Genomic DNA, 23,283 nt, shown 5'->3' on the forward strand with positions numbered 1-23,283 from the left:
CACCCACAATGTTCCAGCCGTTCCTACGCCCATGATCGGGTGTCATCAGTAAAAGAGGTGCGCTCAGCAGCTCTTTTCCTGTCCAAGTAGAGCGGTTCGATGGTTTTCCAGTAGCAGCTGGGTCGATTTTCACCTGAGTGATAACGGCGACGTTGGCTCGGGTCACGCGATTGCCGCTGAACACGGACAGACAGACAGACATATACCACACCGGCGTCCCTACCGCCAACAGGGTGGCAGTTTTCCTCAAACATCGGCACCGGTGGGCTCGTTTTTACGGCCGCACTCTGCTTGAGAATGCTGGACTGAACCCACACATAGCGCCACCCAGCGCTAAGTAACGGAACTAAAGCTTCTCGGCTCCCCTCCATACGTCATAGATGTCGCCCCAGTAGCGGCACCATCCGGCTCCGCCGAGCCAAAATCGGGGGCGTCATCGGACGACGTGTCGTCTCATGGGTCAGAAATACCTCATAACAGCGCGGCAATGACCCTGTCCACTGCTGACACTAGCCCCCGACTTATCACTGGCCATAACTGACCGGCAGGTGACAGTTCCCACCAGTGACGGGCCGGACAGATGACCGACGGCCCCGTCAACCACTGCTCGCCAACTGACACCTCCACTCAGCTGTCAAGGTCGGCCATCTGCGTGAGAGCTAAGGTTGGCAGGGTCAGAGGTCAGGCCGAGGACCATCACCTGCCGCCAGCGGCGCCAACGGCCGCTCTCGATCACAAATCGCACCGCGGCGCCGCCGGTCTCGATTACAGGAGCGCCGCTCATGAATAGACCGGCGGCGTGCGGCGCGTGAGCAGTGGGCGGGCCGTCCGCCCACGGCACTCCGGCGGCGGTCCAGCAGGCGCCGAGCCTGACCTAAAGTCTGCCGCCTGCTGAGAGGTTAACAGGGCTGCCCGTAACTGCTACCATGATGCACTGCTAACTGATCGAGCCATAACACCTGTTACCCCCGAGGATGGATACGAGCCTGCATTGGAGAGGGGTCGGTTGCCAATCGACTATGATGATAACGACGAGGTAAGGTATGATCACACTGGCCGGGTAACCTTTCCCTTCTATGTATGCCCTCACGTCCACAGCGAGCTCACGCAGCGCCGCCCACACCGCCCTAGTTCCATACTCTGCCGCGGTGCGGCGCCACCTGGCAGCCCGGGCCGCCTGAAATAACACGGAGCGAGCGGAGCGGGCCAACGTCCTGCTCCGTCCCTCCGTCAGCACCGGGCCGGACAGGACACCTCCTACCGTCACTGATTTGTCAACCGGCGGCGAGCACAGCACCCTCATCTGCCACAGAGAACGCACGGAGAGAGGGACCACTCTGTCGGCCGCCGAGAGCAGCCGCTCCGTCCCCCGCTCTGGCGACAGGTGGGCCGTCCGACCGCCGCCAGCCGCCGGTTTGGCAGCGACCGGCGCCGGGAACGGGCGGCCCGCGGTGACATCATCCCCGGTTTTATTCCTCCGTGCCCGGCGGCGGCTCTCCGCCCGCCTCCTCCCGACATCCAGCCGCTAATTATCCAAGAGCGGATGTCCTCGGCCGGTGCTGAGCGATTACCAAACTAAATAAGGCGGCCGGGAGGCGGCTGAGCCGCATAATCAAACAATTACTCCCACGCAATCCGGGAAGACGACATATTTTTAGGTGCGCCTCGGAGTACCCAATGACCCGAGCCTCTATAAGCTTCAGACGAGGCAGGTGTGTTACAATAACCGGTGAACTTGGCTATCAGGTATACTGCAGATAGAAAAGCCTGTCAGTCAGCGAAGTCAGACAGTTTGTCGTTGCAGCGCTGACCACAGTCCAGCTGTGTTGACCGCGTGTCCACAGCTGCGAGCCCCGCGAGGCAGCGCGGCACGGCCGGCCGCTCGGGGCCGTCCAAGGCCGGCGCGGTCAAATCAATTCATCGCCGGGGGTTGGGGGCGGCCGTACGCCGGTCTGGGGTGTGGGCGGGCACGGAGCCACCGCGCTAAGGGCGGGGGAGAGCGGCTGAGGAGCGCACGCACCTGGTCAGTGTCTCACAGACAGGTTATAAACTCGCGTATCGGTAGATTGGCCCCTACCAGTCTCAATTGGTCTACAGAATTTACCGCGGAGAAAGAAGGTGAAAGTGGAGGACGCTGTAATGACAACAGCTGGGCATTGGGCAAAGGCTGCCAAATATAGTGGTCATTGGTCAGGAAAACGTTCCTGGGGTTGCAACTTTCACTATCACTTCTTTGTCATGTTATCCAGCTCCCAAATTTCATATGACAACGACGTTAACGTTTTCCTCCACTAGTTCAGCGGCCAGTGCCTCGCAAAACTCCAGCACCTTGTCAACAGCTGCAAGAAAGACAATAAATCATATATCCGAAGGAATCCACGACACGACAAACTAACCCCACACCTCTGACGGCATTCGGCTCTGGGTTGGCACACACGAAAGCTCATCACCGACCCCTTGGAGCGCCAGTCAATGGTCCGCTCAGACTCAGACGAGTCAGGCCAAAGTGCGCTCAAACAAACACCCTCGGGCAGGGGTCCAGAGAGGAGGTCAGCACCACCTCGAGCGGTGTGGGACGGGGACTGAGGTCTGAGAGCTGACCATCTGGTGAACAAAATAGCTGGAAAGATCGCTAAGCAATGCCCCTTCGTAGCCACTTCAATGAGGTAACTAGGTGACTCATTTTACAACTTCCGTCCCATACTGATAGATATGGACCCACCCATTTTTTTCCGCACGTCCCAGCCGAGCGGATCAGGCTCACAGCAGCCCTGCTCTGCCGCAGCCTGCCCCTCTGAGACACCCCCAGCGCGCACTCGAAACAGGTTAGAGCGTTACGCAACTGCGGGCGGCGGCACGCGCGCTGCACGATCTGCAGTACCGAGCAGCGGGTCTGGTATAGGCCACCCAGCACAGCCAGGGCGCCGGGAACCTCCGGCCCCGGTGCCACTGAGCACACTGGCGATTTAGTCGGACGATACAGCCCACCGGAGTGGACAACAGCGTCAACAGATGCCGTTTATCGCCGCCGACCATGGAAATTGATTCCACGGGCCGGCGCCGAGACGGCCGGTCGGCCGCGATTACACTCACTGATTTACGGACAATGTTTATGAACGATGCGATAAAGCCAGGGTTAGAGAAGGTATAGGGGCCTTTACTCAGCACAGGCATGGACATTCCGTTTACCGATTCATCTTGCCAATTCGATATGGCAGACAGGGAACGGCGACTGGGCCGGCCTACAGGACAGCAGACACGGACCGAGCAACCCAGGGCGACGGGAGGGCGGGCATGCATCGTCACACTATATGGATAACCACCAGCTAGTCACACTCCAACTAGGATCTAGGAGCTCCAGCCATATGCGGCTGGAGGAAAGGTGTCTCCAGCCACAGTGGCTGGAGAGAAGACGTCCACAGTCCCCTGTGGCTAAATGCACGGCATTCACAGTCACCTGTAGCTGGAAAATCGTCTCCTCAGCTCACAGACTGCTTGCACCGTGTGCAGTCTAAGTCCCCTCAGCCCTTCGCCTTGGTCCGATCGGACGTCGACGCAGCGCACTTCTCGCATGCAGAGCGCGTACCCTACACACCACTACGACACCAACACACGGACACACAGCCAACCAGAGGGACACGGCACGCAGACAGACATACAGACGGGGGGAGGGAGGGGCGCTCGGCGGCGCCGGCTGCCGCGGAGCCGCTCTATTTACCCCTGGCCCGCCGGGCTCCGCCTGCAGTCGCGATACCAAACTCCAAAACTACAAACAGCAGAGAGAAGAACAAAAGAAGCGTTAGAGAGCGCTGCGGTGGCGGCCGGCCGGAGTGAGGCGGGACACGGCCTCAGCGCGGCAGGTCAGCGCACGGGGCGGGCTGTGGGCGTGTGGGAAGTGAATAGTGCTGTGGTGAATGTGAAGTGTGGCTCGTGAGGGTGTGTGTGCGCTGCAAAACTGTGTTCAGGTTGAAAAGTGATCAGTGGCTGAACATGAAGCTTAAAACTGAGAAACGCATTTCTTTACAAAACTTATTTTCTTGCATTTGATCTACCTAACCGATCCGATCGATTCCGATCGATAGGTATGACAAGAAATGCATATTGTGCAAGTAAAAGTCAAAATCACACCAAATGAGTGGACATTACAAGGCATAAACAACATAAATTTAACGTTAAGATAGTGTAGACAATACTGCGGACCCTAGCTTATAGAACTGAAACACATACCAGGGTGCACTGCGTACACAATACACGCTCAAACAACACTTTAGACCACCGGCATATAGTTTGGGCTTGGCACCAAGGGCCCAGCAACCGCTCGGATCACATTACATTCACCGGTACCACTCACACAAAACGGACAAACCACATTACATACACTGGCAACGACAGCGTCTGATATTAGAAAATGTTATTGCATCACGAACCGAGATCACACAGCTACGCACAGCGAGACAGACACAGTTACATCACATGTTGCAAAAAGAGCAGCTATACCTATTTAAAAAATGCACACCACAAAATTCTGAAAACTGACTGCACAAGCCTACCAAAGACGAACCCCGCATCTTGCGCCACTGCGGTCACCACTGGATTCTAAAGCAGCTACTACACTGAAAACAATTTAACCCAAGGCCGGCGAGTAAACCGGTGTTTCACGGGTACCCCTATCCGCAACCATTTTTAACCACCTTCCCAGGAGTAGTGCTAGATCCCATTGCGGTGTAGTCGTACGTGCTCTGAGCGGATATAACCGCTCTCAGCGAACATGTCCGCTGAGAGCAGGGACGACTACACCGCAATGGGATCTAGCACTACTCCTGGGAGGGTGGTTAAAAATGGTTGCGGATAGGGGTACCCGCGAAACACCGGTTTACTCGCCGGCCTTGGGTTAAATTGTTTTCAGTGTATGGACATTGGCAAAACTGTTTTCCGTAACATCACTACCTTTCATCTATGAGCTGCAGCAATGCACTTCGTATAACTAAAACTCTAGCGGCAATAAGGCTACTGCAAGGCGGTTTTTAAACGTCTACGTGAGACAAATGTAGACGTAACACCAAGTTTCTTCACCTAAATACCGCTCTGGTGTTCTAGCACCGGGACGTCTAACAAATATTAACTTTGATCGGATGTGCAACGAACTGTGTTTAATGAAATGGAATTGTGTCAATGAAATCTCAATACTGTGTTTTGTTGTAGACCAAGCATTAAACCACAGCGATATACGGTACTACATTATTACAAGCGAAATATGCACGCCCGTAAGCAAGATATTATTGCCGGTAGTTCTGAGGGGTATAACTCCGATCGTAAATTCACCGTGTTGATCTTATGTTTCTTCGGTGTCTGTTCACAAACAACATGCGCAGTAGGAGTGCGCTGTGCACAGTAGACGCTGCCGGTCGGTGCAGGCACGGACCGAATGCAAATGAGTCCCCGGCGGTCAGGCTTCACTAATTTCTCGGCGGCCTGATAGCGCCGTCTGCAGCAGGCGATAGGGGCAGGGACAGGGTGGTCTGCCGTCCGTCCCCGCTGTGGCGGAGCCAGTAGCAGATGACCTGCCCAGCTGTCGCAGCCTTCAGCAGTCACCGCCACTGTATCCGCCGTGAGGTCACAATGAAGGGATCACGTTACTCACTCGTGAGGAGCTCTCTGACAGTCGGCAGCAGGTGTGCACGGTACTGACCTCAGACCCGCTGCACTACCTGTCTCACGGGCCACGGCAGTATCAAACCAGCACTCAAAGCCGAGGGAAGGTATCCCAGGCTCGGCCACGGCACAGGGTGATGATATCAGCAGGGACACTTTAGTCAGGGAGGCAGCCGCAGAGCCATGTATCAGCAGAGACAGTTCGGGGAGGCAGTCGCACGGCCAGGTGGTCAGGGCCCAGTACGTCACCACTGCGCCGCCCACGGACTCTGGCATGCATCATTCATCATCCCGCATCGCTGCATCTATCTGCCAGTCTCCATCAGGCCATCGGGCCTCCATTCCGCAGGCCGGTCAACCGACCAGCCGGGGATTCGCCCACTCGAGACCGGTCCACACTGGCAGAAAGATGGCACAACACTCAGCCAGCCAAATTCAGCCAGAGTAGCTCACAAAAGCGGTCACTCGGCACTCAGGGTAGCCCATAGTCTGTTGTAATCGCAGGCCACCTCACCAGTCACGTTCACGAAGACGGGCCGGTTTCAGAGAGTATTTGAATGATGTGACTCTTGTCTCATGTCTGTTTATGACTAACTTCACTGAGACGAGGACCGGTCACTGTCTGTCGGTCATGTCCGTCGCGCCGCACAGTCGGGTTCGGTCTCCGCACGCCCGGTGGCCACCGGTCTCCCTTTCACCGCCTACCACTCAAACTCCTGACGGCGGCGGAGCGAACAGTTCGCGGAGTACGCCGTCTGAATGCTGATGCCGTGTCTAATGACTAATGAGCTGCAATGAGCCGCCGGCAGCAGCTCTATCCCACCGCCAGAGAGCTGACCCGAGCTGGACGAGCTCTGAGAGCTGCCACAGCCGCGGGCCGGAGCCGACAGAATCCCGCGGCGGCGCCCGAGCTGCCGTTATGAGGTGGTTACACGGGAGATGTGAAGTGCCAGAAGCCACCCGCAGGCAGTGCTAACTCGTCAGGAGGGATGTGGTCGACCAGGTGGGCCTGGTGCAGGGTTACACCGCCCGCCCGCTACCATTCGACCACCGACAGCCAACATATGCTTGGGAGATCCTCAGTACAACCACACGTGTCAGCGTTACCGTGAAGTATGAGCTCACCGTGATTCATGCCCTGACCGAATCATCACAGCGGTAGCGACTGGTGACACGTGGCAGGCTCGGGCCGCGGCGACCACAGCCGGCGACCACAGCCGCGTCGCGTCGCGAGTCGCCACGGCAGGGGACGGACGGCTCGGTCGGGAGACAGGACTGCTGGCAGTGAGCCAGATGCCGCCGCTGCCGCCGCCGGAGCTGGCAGTTGGCTCGGCGCTCAGCTGACCGCCCCCTCCCCATCCCCCTCCACAGACAGGGGTGAGGTGCAGGCTGGTGAGATGGCCACACCACCACACCAAAATGGCTAGTGCGGCAACCACAGGGACATGAAGAATTAGTGGGCACTCTACTAGGGAGGATGTCTTTCATTACTCGTCCATGCCGAGCCAGACTTTTCAATTCATGAGGACAGATCTGTCCTTCATCTCATTTGAACATCAATCGAACAAAAGCCAAGACGTCTGGCTCAATTGGTGCAATTTAGTCCAATAAGCCTGTATGTCTGTTCCTTTTCAGCTGTGCTGTGGCTGAACATTTGAATTCTCTCCATGTGCGGGCTGAGTCAGCTGTTTTCCTGACTCACCACCTCTAGTGGTGGCCCGGGTGCAGCTCCCGCGGTGGCCCGACCCAGCCTGGCTGCCGTTGGCAGAGGGCAGAGGTCAGGGGTCGCCAGCCTCTGACCGCTGCCACGTGCAGGGGGTGATACTCACGGACAGGAGTTCACAGGATGTGTCGGACCAAGGTCGGAAGCGTCACACGTTCGAGCCCGTGACATAGCGGACGGGATTGGTTGGCTAAGAGAAAAGCAATGTGAACACTGAGTACGCCTCCCAGTCCCGAAAAGCTTCCCAAAAAATGTAGTTAGAACTCTGATTAACCTCACTCACTATTCTCGTTTGGTTTCAGGCGGATTTCGGCTGACGAGAATAAGACTCGCCTCTTATTTGAGAAGAGAGGTTGTGAAAACCGTCTAACTCCACAAAGTGCCCCTCCCGTTGTTTTTTTTTTTCTTCACCTATCATCACAGGACTTCAAAGAGAGGCGGACGCTAACATCTGGGCACACCCAGCCTCACTAATGAAGATTGTTTCCATACGAATTCAAATTGAATATTTCCACCGATCTAAAGAAAAACTTAAATATTCGTAACCACGAGGTGATGTAACTAACAAGGCTTTGAACATGATTCCCGAGTAGTTCTGTCAGGCTTTGTTCACATAATGAGAAATTAATGACGCGTTCAGATTACAAGCCTAGGCGTGATTATTCTGCACAAATGTTTTATTCATGAGCATATGAATTCAAACAGAAGCTCCAAATATGTTCACCTGTACCGCCAAAAAACGGTCGGCTGAAGCCATTCCCTCTCCTTTTTATACAGGCTGCCGTTCAGCGAACCAAAACGGCTGCGGAATTCAGAAATGTCACGCGTCTTTGGCATGCCAGCCAGCGGGGTTATTCGACTTCACACAACGAGCAGCGGCGGGCCAGCCGGCGTCCTGCGACACCGCTGAATCCCAAACAGGCAATCACCTCGGCCTGCCTCTACCAGCAGACACAGCCCGCCACCCGCGGCTACCAGAATCACAGTCCGTCCGTCACAACACCGCGGCGGTATAGCGAGAACACGCGACAAACAATACCCCCGACTGGACACATACATATGACCGCACCACCAACCCGTCATCTGCGATTGAGCGCGGCAGGGTTCAGAGGTGTGGGTGATTTGAATAGCATATTGGTCTCCCACGGTCCACTCGATAACAACATTGCAGTTGTGCAATATTTGGTCAGCTGAACGCCCGTGCAGTGGTGAAAATAATGAGCAAATCGTATTGCATGACTGGTAAAAATAGCCACCGCCAATTAATGAGGCATGTAATCAAACAAGCCATTCGTAACAGGCAACACTAATCCGTTTGGTGGTGTCATCGACGATAAGTCATACCCGCATCTTGGTTTCAATTATTGTCATAGCCATGTTGAAAGCTATGATAATTATCATTTAACAAAGCCGTTCAAATTGGCACGATGATAGGGGCGGTGACCCGGTCCGGTGTGACCCCAGAGCGTGTACATACGGCGCGGTGTGACCTCTGACTTTCAGTCGACGCACCTCCAACCCAGGCAGCTGCGGCGGCTGATAGGGAGTGCCGAAACGGCGCCGACCGACTCTCGGCGAGGTGTGAGAGGCTGGTCCTGGAGAGTTGAACGACGCGGCTGTATCCTACGACCCTTCTCGCTTGGACCTGTCTCAGCCTTGGGTTATCTAGCACGGCGGCTCTAGCTGTCTTGCGTGACTCGGACTCACGGAACGCTGAGTGCCCTCGGCATAATCCCCTTAGCAGCAAATCCTGACGTCAGTCCTCAGAAAAACGGTCTCTAGCTAAGCATTGAATCTTGTCAGAGCTGTGTCACTCATCCTCGAAACTCATAAAAACGTCGGAGCTGACCGACATTTCACAAATTTGAGGATTTGCTCCCTACGTCTCTGACCTCTGTACCCGACCCCGATCACGAGAGGTGTGTCTGGACTCTGAGGTGGACCGTTTTGCCTGGGGTCAGCCGTCTGTGGTCTGTCACGAGTCGTGCAGGCAATAGACCTCAGAGGGAGGGGGCGGGGCCACAACAGGTCACGACGGGGGGACACCGTTACATGGAGCCAGACCCTCCCCTAGCCAGGAGGGGGGGGGGGGGGACAGGGAAGACAGCACCACTGACTGGACATTGTTGTGCCATTGGTAGCTATGGATACTGGATAGGCCGTGCTGTAGACCACCCATTGGCACCGCCGGCTTTTACATTTCAAATTTAACTTCTGTTATCATTTGTGGTCAACTAAATACAATTTATGAATCATACAGCAACCAACCGGACACTGTCTCCGTCTGCGGAACAGGGCCGGTTTGGCCCCTTATCTCGTCCCGGCGGCCGCTCACAGAGCCGGTACAATGTCGGTAGGAGAGGCGACTGCAGTGTCTGTGACTCATCCCTTGTCCTGGAGCATATCGCTAGTCACATGGCAACATAACGGTGCGGTGGAAGGGGAGTCCGGGCCGTGGAGATGGTCATGACAGCGGTGCAGTGCAGCGGCAAGGCAAGGAGGGTGACAGTATGGTGGCAGAACGGTGACAGGACAGTGACAGTGCTTACAGTGACAGCACGGTCCGACGATAGGCGACAGTGCGTTGTTGGCATGGGACACTGTCGTGAAAGGGTATTTGGCAAGGTTGGCTAGATTGAGAACAGACGTTGCTAAGAGGTTCGTTGTTCGGATTCATCAGTAAAGCAGCGTTTCATTTCCTTTTGAGTTTTGATGCCGGCATCATTTTGACTCAGACGGTCTATTGCAGCCGTTTTGCCTACCGCGCCAGCTTCGGTCGTGCCCAGCTCGGTGCTCAGATCACGACAGGCTTGTCTCGGCCGTCTGGCAGCTCTCCGCAGCTCTCGGAGAAGCTGCAGGGCCGCCGGCGGCCGCGGGATAGCCGGCGGAATGTTGTCTATTGCGCGGCGTCTCCAGCCGAGCGGGCCGTAAGCCGGGTCTCCGCAGCCGGGCCCGGGGCGGCCGCCGGCGGACACAGACGTCCAACTGCGCACCTCCGCCGTCAGCGTGCGCCCGGCGCGAGCAGGAGAGAGAGCCGAGAGAGCCGAGAGAGCCGAGAGACGGTCCGCGGGAGGGGCACGCCCCACTGGCCTTGGCCAGGGCGACAGCGCGGCATTCCGACAGCCCACTTCCCACGCAGGCAGCCGCCCCGTGCGACTTTCACTGGCGCCGTTTCCGCACAGCTGGCCTGCCGTTCGCCGGCCCGGCTGCGAGGTGGTGGGTGGGAGACACGGCGACACCCACACCACAAACTGAACGATGAACTGACGAACAGACGGTGTAGTAGAGCAGTGTGATGCTCAGTCTAAGGAGATGCCCTACGGATGGATCCACTCACTCGCAGGCAGAGGATCATGGAGGGCATCGACCGGGCCGAGGTCGGTAACCTCACCACGCCCTCTGAACGAAACAGACTTCAGCTTCAGGGCGGAGTAGGCTTGGCAGCTCGAAATAGGGTTGGGACCTATCTGCATGCTCTGTATGTTTTGGTAAAATAAAAAAGCTCAGAATTTTTAATGATTTAATTTAAAATCACTTTGTTAAAAAAATGCTTAGTTAGTTCAGAAATTAATTATTTGTGGCTGAAAACGACTTACTTCTGATTGGTCGGGCTAATCATGACGTCACATGTAGGTATATAACTGTCTGTATATTTGGCGCAGTTGAGACATACATTTTCTATGTATTTTCCTATGGTAAATCGGAGTGATTGGTCGTGTTTTCAGTGTCTCTTTATTTTGCGCTGGTATTGCATGGCTAAGAAGTTTTATCAAGAATGGCATATACTAAAATGTTCCTTTAATAATGGAGCTTCAATATCTGTGAGTTTTATTGGCAAGCGAAAACTGATTTCGCTGTTATTTTATCTGGAAATTACTCATTTTTTTAGGTCAATATTCAAAATATTTTACGGGAACAAGTTGGCACTTTTCTTGATTTTTGCACTCAAATCGCGTGCGATTCAACTGTATTGGAACTTGCAAAGAAGCTTGGTGATTAATTAACTGTGTTGTTATGGCACTGTTTGCAAAGCATGGATAATGAAACTCTGCTACATAGCAATGCCTCAAGTAATACGCAGGAGGGACAGAATTCAGAGTCCGATCGAGAAGAATCGGTGCAAATGCTACGAAGACCAGGCAGCTCTGATACAATAGCTAGTCGTCTCACTACTCTCACTCCATTAGACCAGCTGATTCCTGACAGCACCGACTCGGATGCAAAGATGGAGCTCATCTTCCAAGCCAGAAACCAGTTCTTTGATGGAAGATGTGATGCTGCCTCTGTCTCTGCTTTGTTGGCCACTTTGGACGGGGCGGAGCTCCGCTCCTTGCGTGAGCGGTTATTCGCCTGTCATCCAGAAATAGTTCCTTCGTTTGCTGGCCGTTCCCTGATTAGGTGCAATACGGGGAGCTGTAATCAGGGAAGTAACTTTCCATATGAAAGGGGTGCAGGTGCACCCCCGTCCCCCATCCACTAGAAGTGCACCCCCATAGGCTAAGCGGCGCCCCACACGCCGCCCCACACGATTAGCTCTAGAGCAGATGGCGAGGGTGATTTCTCGGCTACATTCCATCTCGGCGTCGTGATGCTTGTGGGCTTGGAAAGCGTCCAGTCGTATGTAGGGTAGTGTAGGGGTAGGGTTGAGTTCAATAAGGTCCTTACATTTGAAAGGTTTGAACAACCCGCAATCAGCACAACATACCACAAGTTAAATAAAAAACTACCAAACTCCGCCCAACTAATATTAATAAACATTACAGCCAAACTAATGGCCTAAATAATAATATATCTCAAATCCTAACAGTTATCGCGGGTGATGGCGCCATAAGTTGCTATTATCCAAAACAGATGCAAATAAACATGTTTGTATGTCCTATGTATGTTTGTTTTAAAAACGTTGCAGCTGCGCTGGGAACTGCAGTCTTAGATCTGGGTATGTTTGGCATCTGCAACTCTTCATATACACATTAACCCTATTTCGGACGGGGAGACCTTTCAGGATTTTCTTGTACAATTGCCAAACGCCGCGAGACATTCAGCTCATATTTGGTGACTTTTCCTAAATGCTCATTGCGCACATGTCAGCAAAAAAGAAAAAATGCCGGGTCAGGTCAGGTCAGGTAACCAGAGCGGGTTTGTTGACCCCACCTCAGAAAAGTTTGCAAACACGTCAGAGCTTGAGTTTTTCACGAAGTTATTTCCTCTCATCAAGTCTTCAAAACAGTACCTGCAGTATGTGTCGTTTGTATATCTCAGAATTTTTTATCTGTGACCTGAGGTTAGGTCAGAGTCGTGACCTTTACATTGCAAGCCTATGAAAAAGTATTGAAATGCGACCTGCACCTCGAGTAAACGAGTCAAAACCACCCAATTCTTTAAGAATTATGACAAATTATCTTATCTGTAATGATCCAGGTGCCATTTACTGACAGGGACACCGGAGAGGGTTATCTGAGCCGAGATCATGTGAGGTGATATCTACCATACATCAATGCTCACAATACTTACAATATTGACAATGCTTTTGCTTACAACACTTACAATACTTACGATGAGACCAGCAAGCACCCTGCCGTTACAGTTCTAACTTCTGTTTCGAAAAATGACGTTACACACATTCGCTGCCAGCATAACATGTATTGTTTGACAGTAACAAAATACAATTGACATCTGAACCCCAAACGGACCGCCATCCACTCAAATTTTATAACCCTGACCGGTCAGGGGGCGAATGGAGGTCATTTCCTGGGCATCACACTCAGCCCTTGCACAAAATATCTCACCTCACAGTGATCATTACAACAATAGCACCGACTTGATAGTGGATTTCAAAGTACTTGCATCAGCTCTTCCTGCTATTGCAGACGATCATCTCCTCAGGGTAATGTTGTTCGGGACATGAACGAAGATCGTTTTCGGAGTTTCATAAGTGCTACTGCAACAGCCTGGCACAAAACAGGACTTGTACGCTCTTCTCTGCACTTTGCCCTTCAGTATATCACAGAAGAATTGTTTAGAATCCATCTTACGCTTCTTTCACAGTCTCCCTTGCCACCGTAGGGCGTAGATAGATTGCTGTTGCTGGTAAGTTAAGGCACGGTAGATAGAAACCAGTAAAACGCCTTTTGGGCGAAGAACGAGCGAGCGAGATAGTGAGCCCTGCACGTGCGGAAGGGCGAGAGGGTGCTTCCAACGGGCTTGTGCAAAGCACCCTTCTAACCGGTCGCTAGCGGTGTGCCAAATTTGAACGCAATCGGCCCAGCCGTTCCTGAGATCTAGAAGCGGCATTCTGCACGTGCGCACGTGCAAACGGGGTCCAAAATGACTTTTGCACGGCACCCTACTAACTGGTCCCCAACCGTGTACCAAATTTGAGCGCAATCGGCCCAGCCGTTCTCGAGATCTGGAAACGCCCCCTGCACGTGCGCACGTGCAGTAGCACCCTAACCGCAACACATGGGAATGCAATGCCTGGTGGGTGCCTACCTGTATGCCAAGTTTCAGCGAAATCGCCCCAGTAATTACCGAGTTACTGAAATGGGAACAAATTTGGCACCTCTTATTGTTGTATTTTGCACGTGCACTGGGGGTGACCCACATACATCGAGAGTATCCTATTTTGGGTAAAAGGGATGCTGCTACCCTACAAAAATTACCGCAAGTCAATCGCCCAAACGGCTGCTGAGATATGAGCCTCTCAAAATCACTACTTTTGCAAAACAGCTTGAACACCCTTGACTTTTCACGTGGCACGTGCCACGACGGTCACTGAGATGTATCAAAAGTAGTCAATTACGGGGTAGAAGGGATGGGGCTACCCAACAAAAAAGACCGCAAGCCAATCGGTCCAGCGGTTGCTGAGATATAAGCCTCTCAAAAGCGTTACAGGCCGGGCCGGGCCGGGCCGCTCATACTGAGATTTTTCCGTTATATTGAAAAGACTCACTTCGCTCGCTGCGCTCGCTCGCTCGTAATTACCTCGGTTCTCAACGCCTTAAGTTATTTTCATAAAAAAAGAACAAATAAATGATCAATAAGATGACAGGAATGTAAACATTTTAATCGTACAGTAGTCCAAATATTGGAATGAGCTTTTGCTTTTCAGCATCCTCCGATTCATCATCTTTATCATTTGAAAATTCGAGGTACATAAAATGTTTATCACGCGCTCATGTTAAGTGGGAATATAGTACACGGCAGACACATCAATTTTTGACACTGAACATTTCATCCGTAAATGTTTTAGCATAATTTAAAGTTAAAAACAGCGCGAATGGCAGAGTGAAGCAAACAACATCTTTCACCCATTGATATAACATGTAATCTGTGGTGCGCCAGATGCGCCATTATTTGTCAACCGCAGAAGGTGACATGTGACGTAACAGCATCAAGAGCATCTTTTTTCAAGAACTTTTCAAAACAAGTTTCCTATCTTTCTTCCCCCATTTCTCTCAGCTTATTGATTTTACGAGGCAATGGTATGCACCATAAATTCTATGAAAATGGTTTGATCATTTTCATGCATTCTTAAAAAATCGAGTTCCCAACCCCATTGGCGGTACGCGGTCTGAATGTTTAATTCCTATATCTGGGACACTAAAAGAATAATTATTTCATCTTGCTGCCGTCCGTGCCGAATGAGGCGTGCTAATTCGATGTAACAGTACCTACTAATGCTCCTTAGGTCATGTATCAAATGATGCGGCATGATGTTCGGTATACATAAGTGTGTACTGTGAATGTCCTAGCCAGAAGCCACATTGTTGATGGACAAAAAAAAAATAAAGATAAGCACCTCGCACTGAAGTAGAGTTGCAAAATTTCCCTACCGCACTACCGGCATGCCGGTAATTTTTCACTACCGCAGGTTTTTTCGTGGTATCTGGCATGTCTTGCCGGTAGCATGCCAGTATTTTTGATTTTGCACAAAAAATTATCAGCATATGATTCAAACTTTGGACACTAAGAGGCTATTGAATTGTAATAAGTTGGACAATGGGTGGCTGTTGGGTGGGGCGGTTACTGAAATTGCCAAAATGTGGCATCTCATGTAGGGGTAAGCCAGAATCAAGAATGCAGGTTTTTTAGTATGCCGGTAATTTGGCGGTTTTTTTTTTTTTGCTTGGGGCGTGGTAGCATGCCGGTATCCCAGAAAATGTTTGTGGGGCGGGGCGGTGCCGGTAACAGCCCATTGGGAAAACTTTGCAACTCTACACTGAAGCATCTATTCATCATTGACAGTAAGCGAATAATCGGTCACCCAGACGACCGGCCACCTCCGCGTCAGACCAATCAGACGGGCAATTTCCGGCCAATCAGCTAATTTGACAATCTGGCCGCGAAATATCGGGCCATATGACTAATGGCAGCCGCCGCGGTGGCTCCTGGCCAGACGTTTGTCGACTGTTTGGCCCAGTTGTGGCGGCTGTGAGAGTCAGCCGGCAGCCGTGGCGTGGCGTGCAGCTACGTCAGCACGCGCCGCCGGCCGATCACAGACACCGGTATGGGCTGGATCAGCACCGCGGCACGACGCTGAGACGGTGATATAGCCCGGTCCGCTCGGTACAGAGACGTGACGGGACATAGACACAGGGTAGGGGACTGGTCGGCCGGCGACACGCCGCCTGGATGGACTGTCCAGCGAGCACGGTACGCCTCTGGTGGACCAGGGAAGAGGAGTGCGGCGGAGAGGGATATTCCAATTTCCGAAGCAGCGAGGGACATACAAGGGCAGGAAGGGACACATCAGGGGGATAAGGAAGTAGAAAGGGACACATTAGCGACATACGGAGGCAGGAAAGGACACACCGCCCGAGGGAAGTACCCATATGAACAGAGTTCAATGGAGCAGGCAGGGATTCACTTTATCGTCTTCGTAACCGAGCCGTCCGCGGTTTCATTCAGTAGGCCGGCATGGAGGGATTCAAGGTATAGCTCAGGGTACTGATCCAAGGGAAGCGATGAAAGGCACACAGACATGTCGAACGAGACTGCAGCGAGGGCGGACACGGTGGTCGTCTGGCCAGTACAGACGGGAAATTGGTGAAAAATCTGTGTAACTCGGGTTAACACGGCATTTAAATAGGTCAGGCAGTTAGACAAGCGGCTGGGCTAATGTTGTGCTTCCTTGGAATGGGGCATGGGACATGTGCTTTCGAGAGCAAGTCAACAGAAGTGGAAGATACTGCATTTGTACTTGAATTAGCCTAAGGTGAGAAGAAATGCGGCCCTCGCCGTTCAAGTTCGTCCGATTGCAGAACATGGGTCCGCCTTTCTCAGCGCCGGTACCAAACAGTGGTCAGGATAAACAAAGCGCCCCTCTGCACGTCAGAACAGCACATTCCGAGCAGAGTTATCCTGCAGACATGTCTACAAACTTCATGATTCCGGGAACAGCAGCCTATTCTGGCCTGCAGACCATTTAAGTCCAGATGCTGGTGGATGGGGTGCAAAGGGCGACCTCTCCTGTATGCTGCAGGACATAGAGGGCTGTGGCCACCACTGATCACTCGCTCCAAGGCAGTGGCTGTGACACCACAACACGACCTTCAAAGTCTAGTATGGGCGCCAGGAGCTCACGTTAGAGAAATTATCTCCGTCTCGATCGTATGAGGCGGATGCTCATACGTATGGGGCAGACAAAAGCAAGCATACGGTAGTTCATAAAAGCAGATACGAAGCAGAGCATACGGAGAAAATACAGACCGGATAAGGACGAGAAAATGATATGGAGCGGATCGAACACGAGTAGTGGAGCGGACATAGTAGGTACAGAGCGGACCCGAAGAGCCAGCAGTGCCCACACGACACTGGCCCTAGAGACAGCCACTTCGATAGGCCCTCCAAGCACTTCAGAGTCAGCGCCCGGTGCCCTCTCTACCGGACGCCAGCCGTCACCAGCGGCGGTCGAACTGGCCGCCAGCCAACACAGACGCCACCCATGTCCGTCGGCTAGAGTCCGCGAAAAATAAACAACAGACGCCATTTGGCCACGTAGAAAAACTCAGCCAAAAAGCGGGCCGTAAAACCGTCAGCCGCTCGCCTCTAACCGTCATTCCGCCGGCCAATAAACGGAGCAAAAACCACGGTAACGACGTGCCGGATGATGCGCGCCGTCTACGGGAGACATTCTATTCGGCGAGAGGAATCGCAGTTCTCTGAATGGCGTCTGAGGGCGTTCTTTAGAGCGATTTCAGACATTGCATCCAGATAAATACAGATGACTCTCTGATGAGCCACCGTCTCTGTAGGTACTTTGCTGTAACTATTGAATTTATAAGAAAACGAACTAATCAGTGTTCAATCCATTGTATCGGGCGGATGTGATGTGCTTGTGATAGTCATGATTTGTAGTGAGCCCTACCCGTGTCGGTGTGTTGTGTCCACCCGTGCTGCCCGTGTCCAGCTACACAAAACGGAGCACCCCACAAAGCGACTGGCTCGCCGTGGGCACTGCACGGCCGGGGGAGGGGGGGGGGCAGACCCGGTCAGTGAGGGGGGCAGACCCGGTCAGTGGGGTCACAGAGACCCGGTCAGCGGGGTCACGCGGGGCACACACGAGCCATGCACGGGGACCCACCTGAGCCTTGTCCTTGACCTCGTTCTGGGCGCGCCAGGCGGCGATGGCCGGCTGGCGCATCTTGTCCTGCAGCTCGGTGCTGGCGCCGCGCTGCCGCAGCTCGGCCGGACACTTCTCGAAGATGGAGACCCGCTCGGCCACAGAGCCCTGCGTCAGGAACGGACGGATCGCCACGCCGGCCGCGTTGTACGGCGTCGGCGAGAGAGTGCGCTCGCGGATGTGCGCCTTCTGCTCCTCGGTGAGCTGCGGGTGCGGCAGCGGCGACACGGTACGTGGCGCGTCACCGGCGGCCGCCGCGGCCTTCTGCAGGGCACGCTTCCTGCGCCACGACTCTGGCGGCAGCAGCACGCCCGAGTCCGGGTCGACGGCGTACCGGCCCGGCAGCCACTCGGCGCGCCACTGCGAGTCGCTGATGTTGATCTGACCGTTGTCGTAGCGCGAGCGCGCCTCGGTGACCTGCGCGCCGGTGGCGCCGGCGCCGCGCGCCATCGAGCGCGAGTCCTCCAGGCGCTGAGCGGCGCGCGAGCGCTGCTGCGGGTCCTGGAAGCGCAGCTTGGCGTAGTCGACCGTGGACATGGCCAGTCCGTCGGGGCGCGGACTGAGGTCGCGGCGCGGCGCGATCAGGGAGCCGCTCTGCAGGGCCGAGCGCAGCTGCTCCTCCTGCTGGCGGACCTCGGCCAGCGCCGCGTCCGCCGCCCGCTCCGCCTCGGCCGCCGCCGCCGCCGCTGAGGAGGCGGCCGGGCCGGCGGTCTGCTCGGGCAGAGCTGTGCGCGGCTGGTCGGCCGGCCGGGCGCGGGCCTTCAGCGGCCAGGTGGCGGTGCTGCTGTCCGGCTCGTCGCCTGCCTCCAAGACCCGCCGCTCGCCGTTGGTGCTGACCTGGAGCCGCGAGTTGAGCAGGTTCGGAGCGGTCTTGGCGCCGCGGTAGGCGCGCTGCTCGCCCGGCCGGGCCGGTAGCGTCTGATAACCGGCCGGCGGGGAGCTGGGAGAGCTCGGACCGCCGCGGCGCGCCTTGTCCTCCTGCACAAAGTTTTTGACGAGCTCCTCGAGCGATCGGTCGCTGTCCGGCGATGCCAGTAGGTCAGCCGGTGAGATAGCGCCCCGCTGCGGCTGCGGCTGCTGCGGCTTCCAGCGGTCCGGAGGCGGCGCGGTGCGGCCGTGAGCGGTGGGCTCTCGCCGCGCCTGGCCAGCCGCCTGCTGCTGCTGCTGAGACAGCGGCGGAGAGTGCTGCTGCTGGTGCTGGACAGCATTGGGACTGTGCGGCTGCGGCTGCGGCTGCTGCTGCTGCTGAGGTGCCGGTTTCTGCACATGCTGCTGATTGGTTTGCTGCTGGCTGATAAACTGCTGCTGTTGTTGCTGTTGATGCTGCTGTGACTGATATTGCTGCTGCTGGGGCTGTTGCTGTTGTTGCTGCTGCTGCTGCTGCTGAGGCTTCCAGCGGTCCGCCGGCGGCTGACGTCTCTCTGCGGTCGGCGATTCGGCTCCGTTGACCCGCGGCTGAGCACCGCCTCTCTCCAGCCGGATCGGTATCGTGTGCTCCAGGGGCTGCGGACTAGAGGGGGAAGGCTGAGAGGAGGGCGCAGCGGCGGCGCGGCCGGCCGGAGACGGGGTCGGGGTGCGGCAGGAAGGGGTCGAGGCGCGCGAGCCGCCCTCACGCAGGTGCCGAGACAGAGTCTGCGCCGCCTCACTATTCAGCGAGGTGGTGTTGTGCGACTTTAGCACATCAGCCGGCGCCAGGCCACGTGCCTTCCACGTCTGGTAGAGCGTCTCGGCGTGGTCGGCGATCTGTTTGGCGATGTCCTCCAGCTCGTCACCGGCGGAGCTGGAGGGCGGCGGCGTGTCCAGCTGCCGGGCGGCCTGCGCGCGCTGCGCCTGCTGCCGGCTGATCAAGGTGCGGATGTTGTCGGTGGTGGCGGTGAGCTGGTCGGCCAGCCGGTTTACCTCGGCTGGCGAAACGCCCTCGCCGCCGCCGCCGCCGCTCAGCTCTCGGAATAGGTCACTGGGGTCGATCACGTTGTTGACCGACATGATGCCGGCGCGAATCACGCAGTTATCGAATCACTCAGTGTCACCGTACGCGCACGTGAAATCACAACCGACGCACTCGTCACTCGGCACTCGCTGCCGTTCGGCGCCCGCCTGGCGCGGTCACTGCGGGTCACTGGAGGTCACTGTCTGACCTAATGTGGGCCACTGCGGGTCACTGCCCGTCACTGCGGGTCACTGCCGGTCACTGAAGCGGCTCGGTCGGGCCGGCGGCGCTCACTGGCGGCCTGGCATGCCTTTGGGCCGGCAGCGGCGCTCCACACCTGGTCCCCACCAGAGCCGGGCGTCTCGTGCGCACGCGCGCGTCCCGCCAGAGATCTAAAATAGCACGGCACACGGTGAGGCGAAGTCGTCGGTGGCACTGCGCTCTCGGCGGCGGCGGCGGCGGCGGCGGCGACGGCGGAGAGGTGGGCCCGATTTGGGCAGGCTGAAGGTCGCAGACTCGCAGGAGTCGCCGGGAGCGGAGGATGAGGATGGGGTGCCGACCCGACCCGGCTCAGTTCGGCTCGCGCCCTGAACACCCACAGAATGATTTACAGAAATACATAAAAAGCGTGTGTTTTACCTCTCATTGTAGACCTTGATGAATTGCCCATTCCTTTCAAATTCAACCCGAAAGCTGGGTATGCAATCTTAATGGAAGTGAGCTTGACTTGAGGGCAGAATTGAATCAGATAAAAATGACATAACTGAATGGGACATTACCTAGTGAAAACAATATCATCTAGAACGGTTATTAGCAAATACTAGTTATATAGATTGGAAAGTTCCTAAGAAGTGAATGCAGATTTCATTGTTAAATTTATCCATAAGAGGGACGCGAATCCCGCCACAAAACTGCAGAAGGGTTTATGGACGTTCAGCAAATAAAAAAGTTTTAAGTTGCGAGTCCGGCAAAATATTACAAAAAAAAATGAACGCTTACACCTTGCATGCTGCTGCCAAATACGGTTTTATGTTGCAAAAACAAAATGATTTATGAGGTAGACGTTGAAGACTCGGGTCTCGGTGTCGGAAGTAGCACATCACAAGATCGTCATTTATCATGCCGTCTAATTAGTTTTGCAGACAACCAAAATAAAATAAAATCGGATCCATCTGGATTTTTGGAGCGAAAACCAGAGTTATATGGTGATGTTCAGGCAGAGGTCAGGAAGTTTCCACAGAAAGAGACGAGCCAAGGAGAGATTAGGAGCGTCGCCATGCCAACCTCGCAGCGCCACACGCAGCTCAGTGCAGAGAGCAAAAGAAAACAAAACAACACAACACAAAACAAGCAAGGAGTGACCGGTCAGTCGGCTGTCCGGCCGGCCGGCGGACCAGACGCAGCCCGGAGTGACGGGGTGGCGTCGGTGACACGGGGACCGGCACACCCCGCCCTGCCGTCGACCGTCGACCGTCCGACCGGCCGGCCGAGCCGCCAACACAAACAGCGCCTGCCGACCGCCGCGGCCCGGCACCTGCACGGCACGGGACCGGTCGGCCGGCAGCACCACCCACCTACGGCGCAGCCACGGCAACCGGAACGCGTAGTTGTTCATGGTCGGAGACGGGGCGGGAGGGCGGCGCCAGCCGAGCGGCCGGCCGGCCGGCACTGCCGGTACGCCGCGGGGCGGGGTCACTACACGGTACACGGTAATCACCAGCTGGGTCAACTTGGGTCTACGTCTGAAAACCCGAGACACAACCGCAACACTGCACTGTCACCATTTCCTCCCCAGCATCCCCACTCCCACCATTCACTCTCCCGAGCCTCAACCCTTCCTAGACAGCCCGCCACCCCGCCACCGCCAGCAGCTACCACACCGCCTGCCTCGCGGGCCACTGCCACATCGTCAACTGCCCGACCCAGAGCCCAGAGCCGGAGCACTCACTGCCAGACCCCCATCACGTGGCTGAGGGCGTGCCGCCGGCGCCTCTGAGAAGGCCTGGTTACCAAGCATGCGCCCCTTGACGCCGCCAGTAGCCAGTAAAGACCGGCGGCCAGACGGACACCAGACCAGACGAGTCCTGGCTATAGCCGGTTATCAACAGCGCGGGACTCCATATAAATGCCAGCGCACCGCACCCAAATTCCGTAACTAAAACTGTATTTGGTTGTATACGGTTGTCATTGAACACAAAATTATCATGTGTCATATCAACCAATAAATCCTCACAGCCATGCCTCAGGACCCAAGTCGGTGTGATTATTGCAGGGGCCTGCGCCATAACTCCTCGTTCACCATTCATCTTTCAGCCCATCTGGCCGAGCTCACCCGGTGCCAGCCTCAGTTCCGTCGGTCGGCCGCCACCGCCCAGTGAGCGGCCACCGTGACGCACCGGGCCCACCCGGCGCTCGTCGCTCCGCCCCCCCCCCCCCCCATCGACACCGACGCGTCGGTCGACGACTTCCGGCGTGCGGCCGCGGCGCTCACTCGTCGCCCGCGGTCGGGCGGCGCGGGCGAGGCTGTGTGCGTGCCGCCGCAAAAAGAGGGCCGCAGCACACCGCTCTCCGCGCGCCGCGTGGTGCCGGAGCCAGAGAAAACAACGCGCCGACCGCGGATCGGATATCGGCGGTACGGGCGGGCTGCGGACGGGGGCGGAGCCGGTCCAACCGAGCGGCCGGCACGGGGTAACCTCAGTCGTCAGCTGTCAGACCTCAGCGGTCACCAGAGAGGGCTGAGGTCACACGGCTCTGAGGTCAGCGCCGATCACAGGCAGGCAGTGCCGAGGCGGGCAGTCCCTAAACACCTTGATTGGCAAGATGGAAACCACTGCACAGCTTATCATCCACAGCCGGCGGCCTGGCTGGCCATCTGAAGCGGCCGAAACTCATACTTCGGGAGTCAGCAGTCTGCACCCTGCACTGAGTGCACACTCACAGTGCACAGCACAGCCGCCAGCTGGTCGGTCAGCTGTCCCGCCTCCCCCCCCCCCCCCTTCCCCCTCGCCCCCACCCCCAGCTGTCCCGAAATCGAGCCCAGCCGGCCAGCTCAGGTGGCTAGCTCAGCCCAGCGCGGCCCGGGAAACCGAAAGTTACGCGTAACCAAATAAGCGCGCGCGGGCTGGGACGTTTCGTCAGAGCCAAGGAGTAGGAGCCAGTTGGCGCGACAGATCATACAGCAGAGACTGAGAGACGCCGCGCTCTCGGCTCGATGATAAACACAGGTGAACTAGCCGCCAGCCGGTAACACATAAGCCAGGGGATAACCAGGGTGACTGGGTTCTCCAAAGATAAGTCTGATGGGACGGCCGTGTCGCAGGAAATTGTTCAATGTTCATCTCCCGACCTGGGCCAGTA

The 23,283-nt window shown here is 55.6% G+C and overlaps 1 protein-coding gene across 1 annotated transcript in view; it reads right to left on the reverse strand.

The window, feature by feature from the left end:
• The window catches only part of LOC122384544 (chromatin modification-related protein eaf-1-like), a 78,530-nt gene that overhangs the window by 42,128 nt on the left and 13,119 nt on the right, over positions 1-23,283 (reverse strand). The window contains exon 2 of the mRNA XM_043372075.1: positions 17,958-20,318. Within this exon, the coding sequence (XP_043228010.1) occupies positions 17,958-19,982 (2,025 nt within the window). The 5' untranslated portion in view covers positions 19,983-20,318. The remainder of the gene's footprint in view (positions 1-17,957; positions 20,319-23,283) is intronic.

The sequence above is a fragment of the Amphibalanus amphitrite genome, unplaced genomic scaffold, assembly GCF_019059575.1.
Source record: "Amphibalanus amphitrite isolate SeventyFive unplaced genomic scaffold, NRLGWU_Aamphi_draft 000193F_arrow, whole genome shotgun sequence".
In the NCBI taxonomy this organism is placed as follows: domain Eukaryota; kingdom Metazoa; phylum Arthropoda; class Thecostraca; order Balanomorpha; family Balanidae; genus Amphibalanus; species Amphibalanus amphitrite.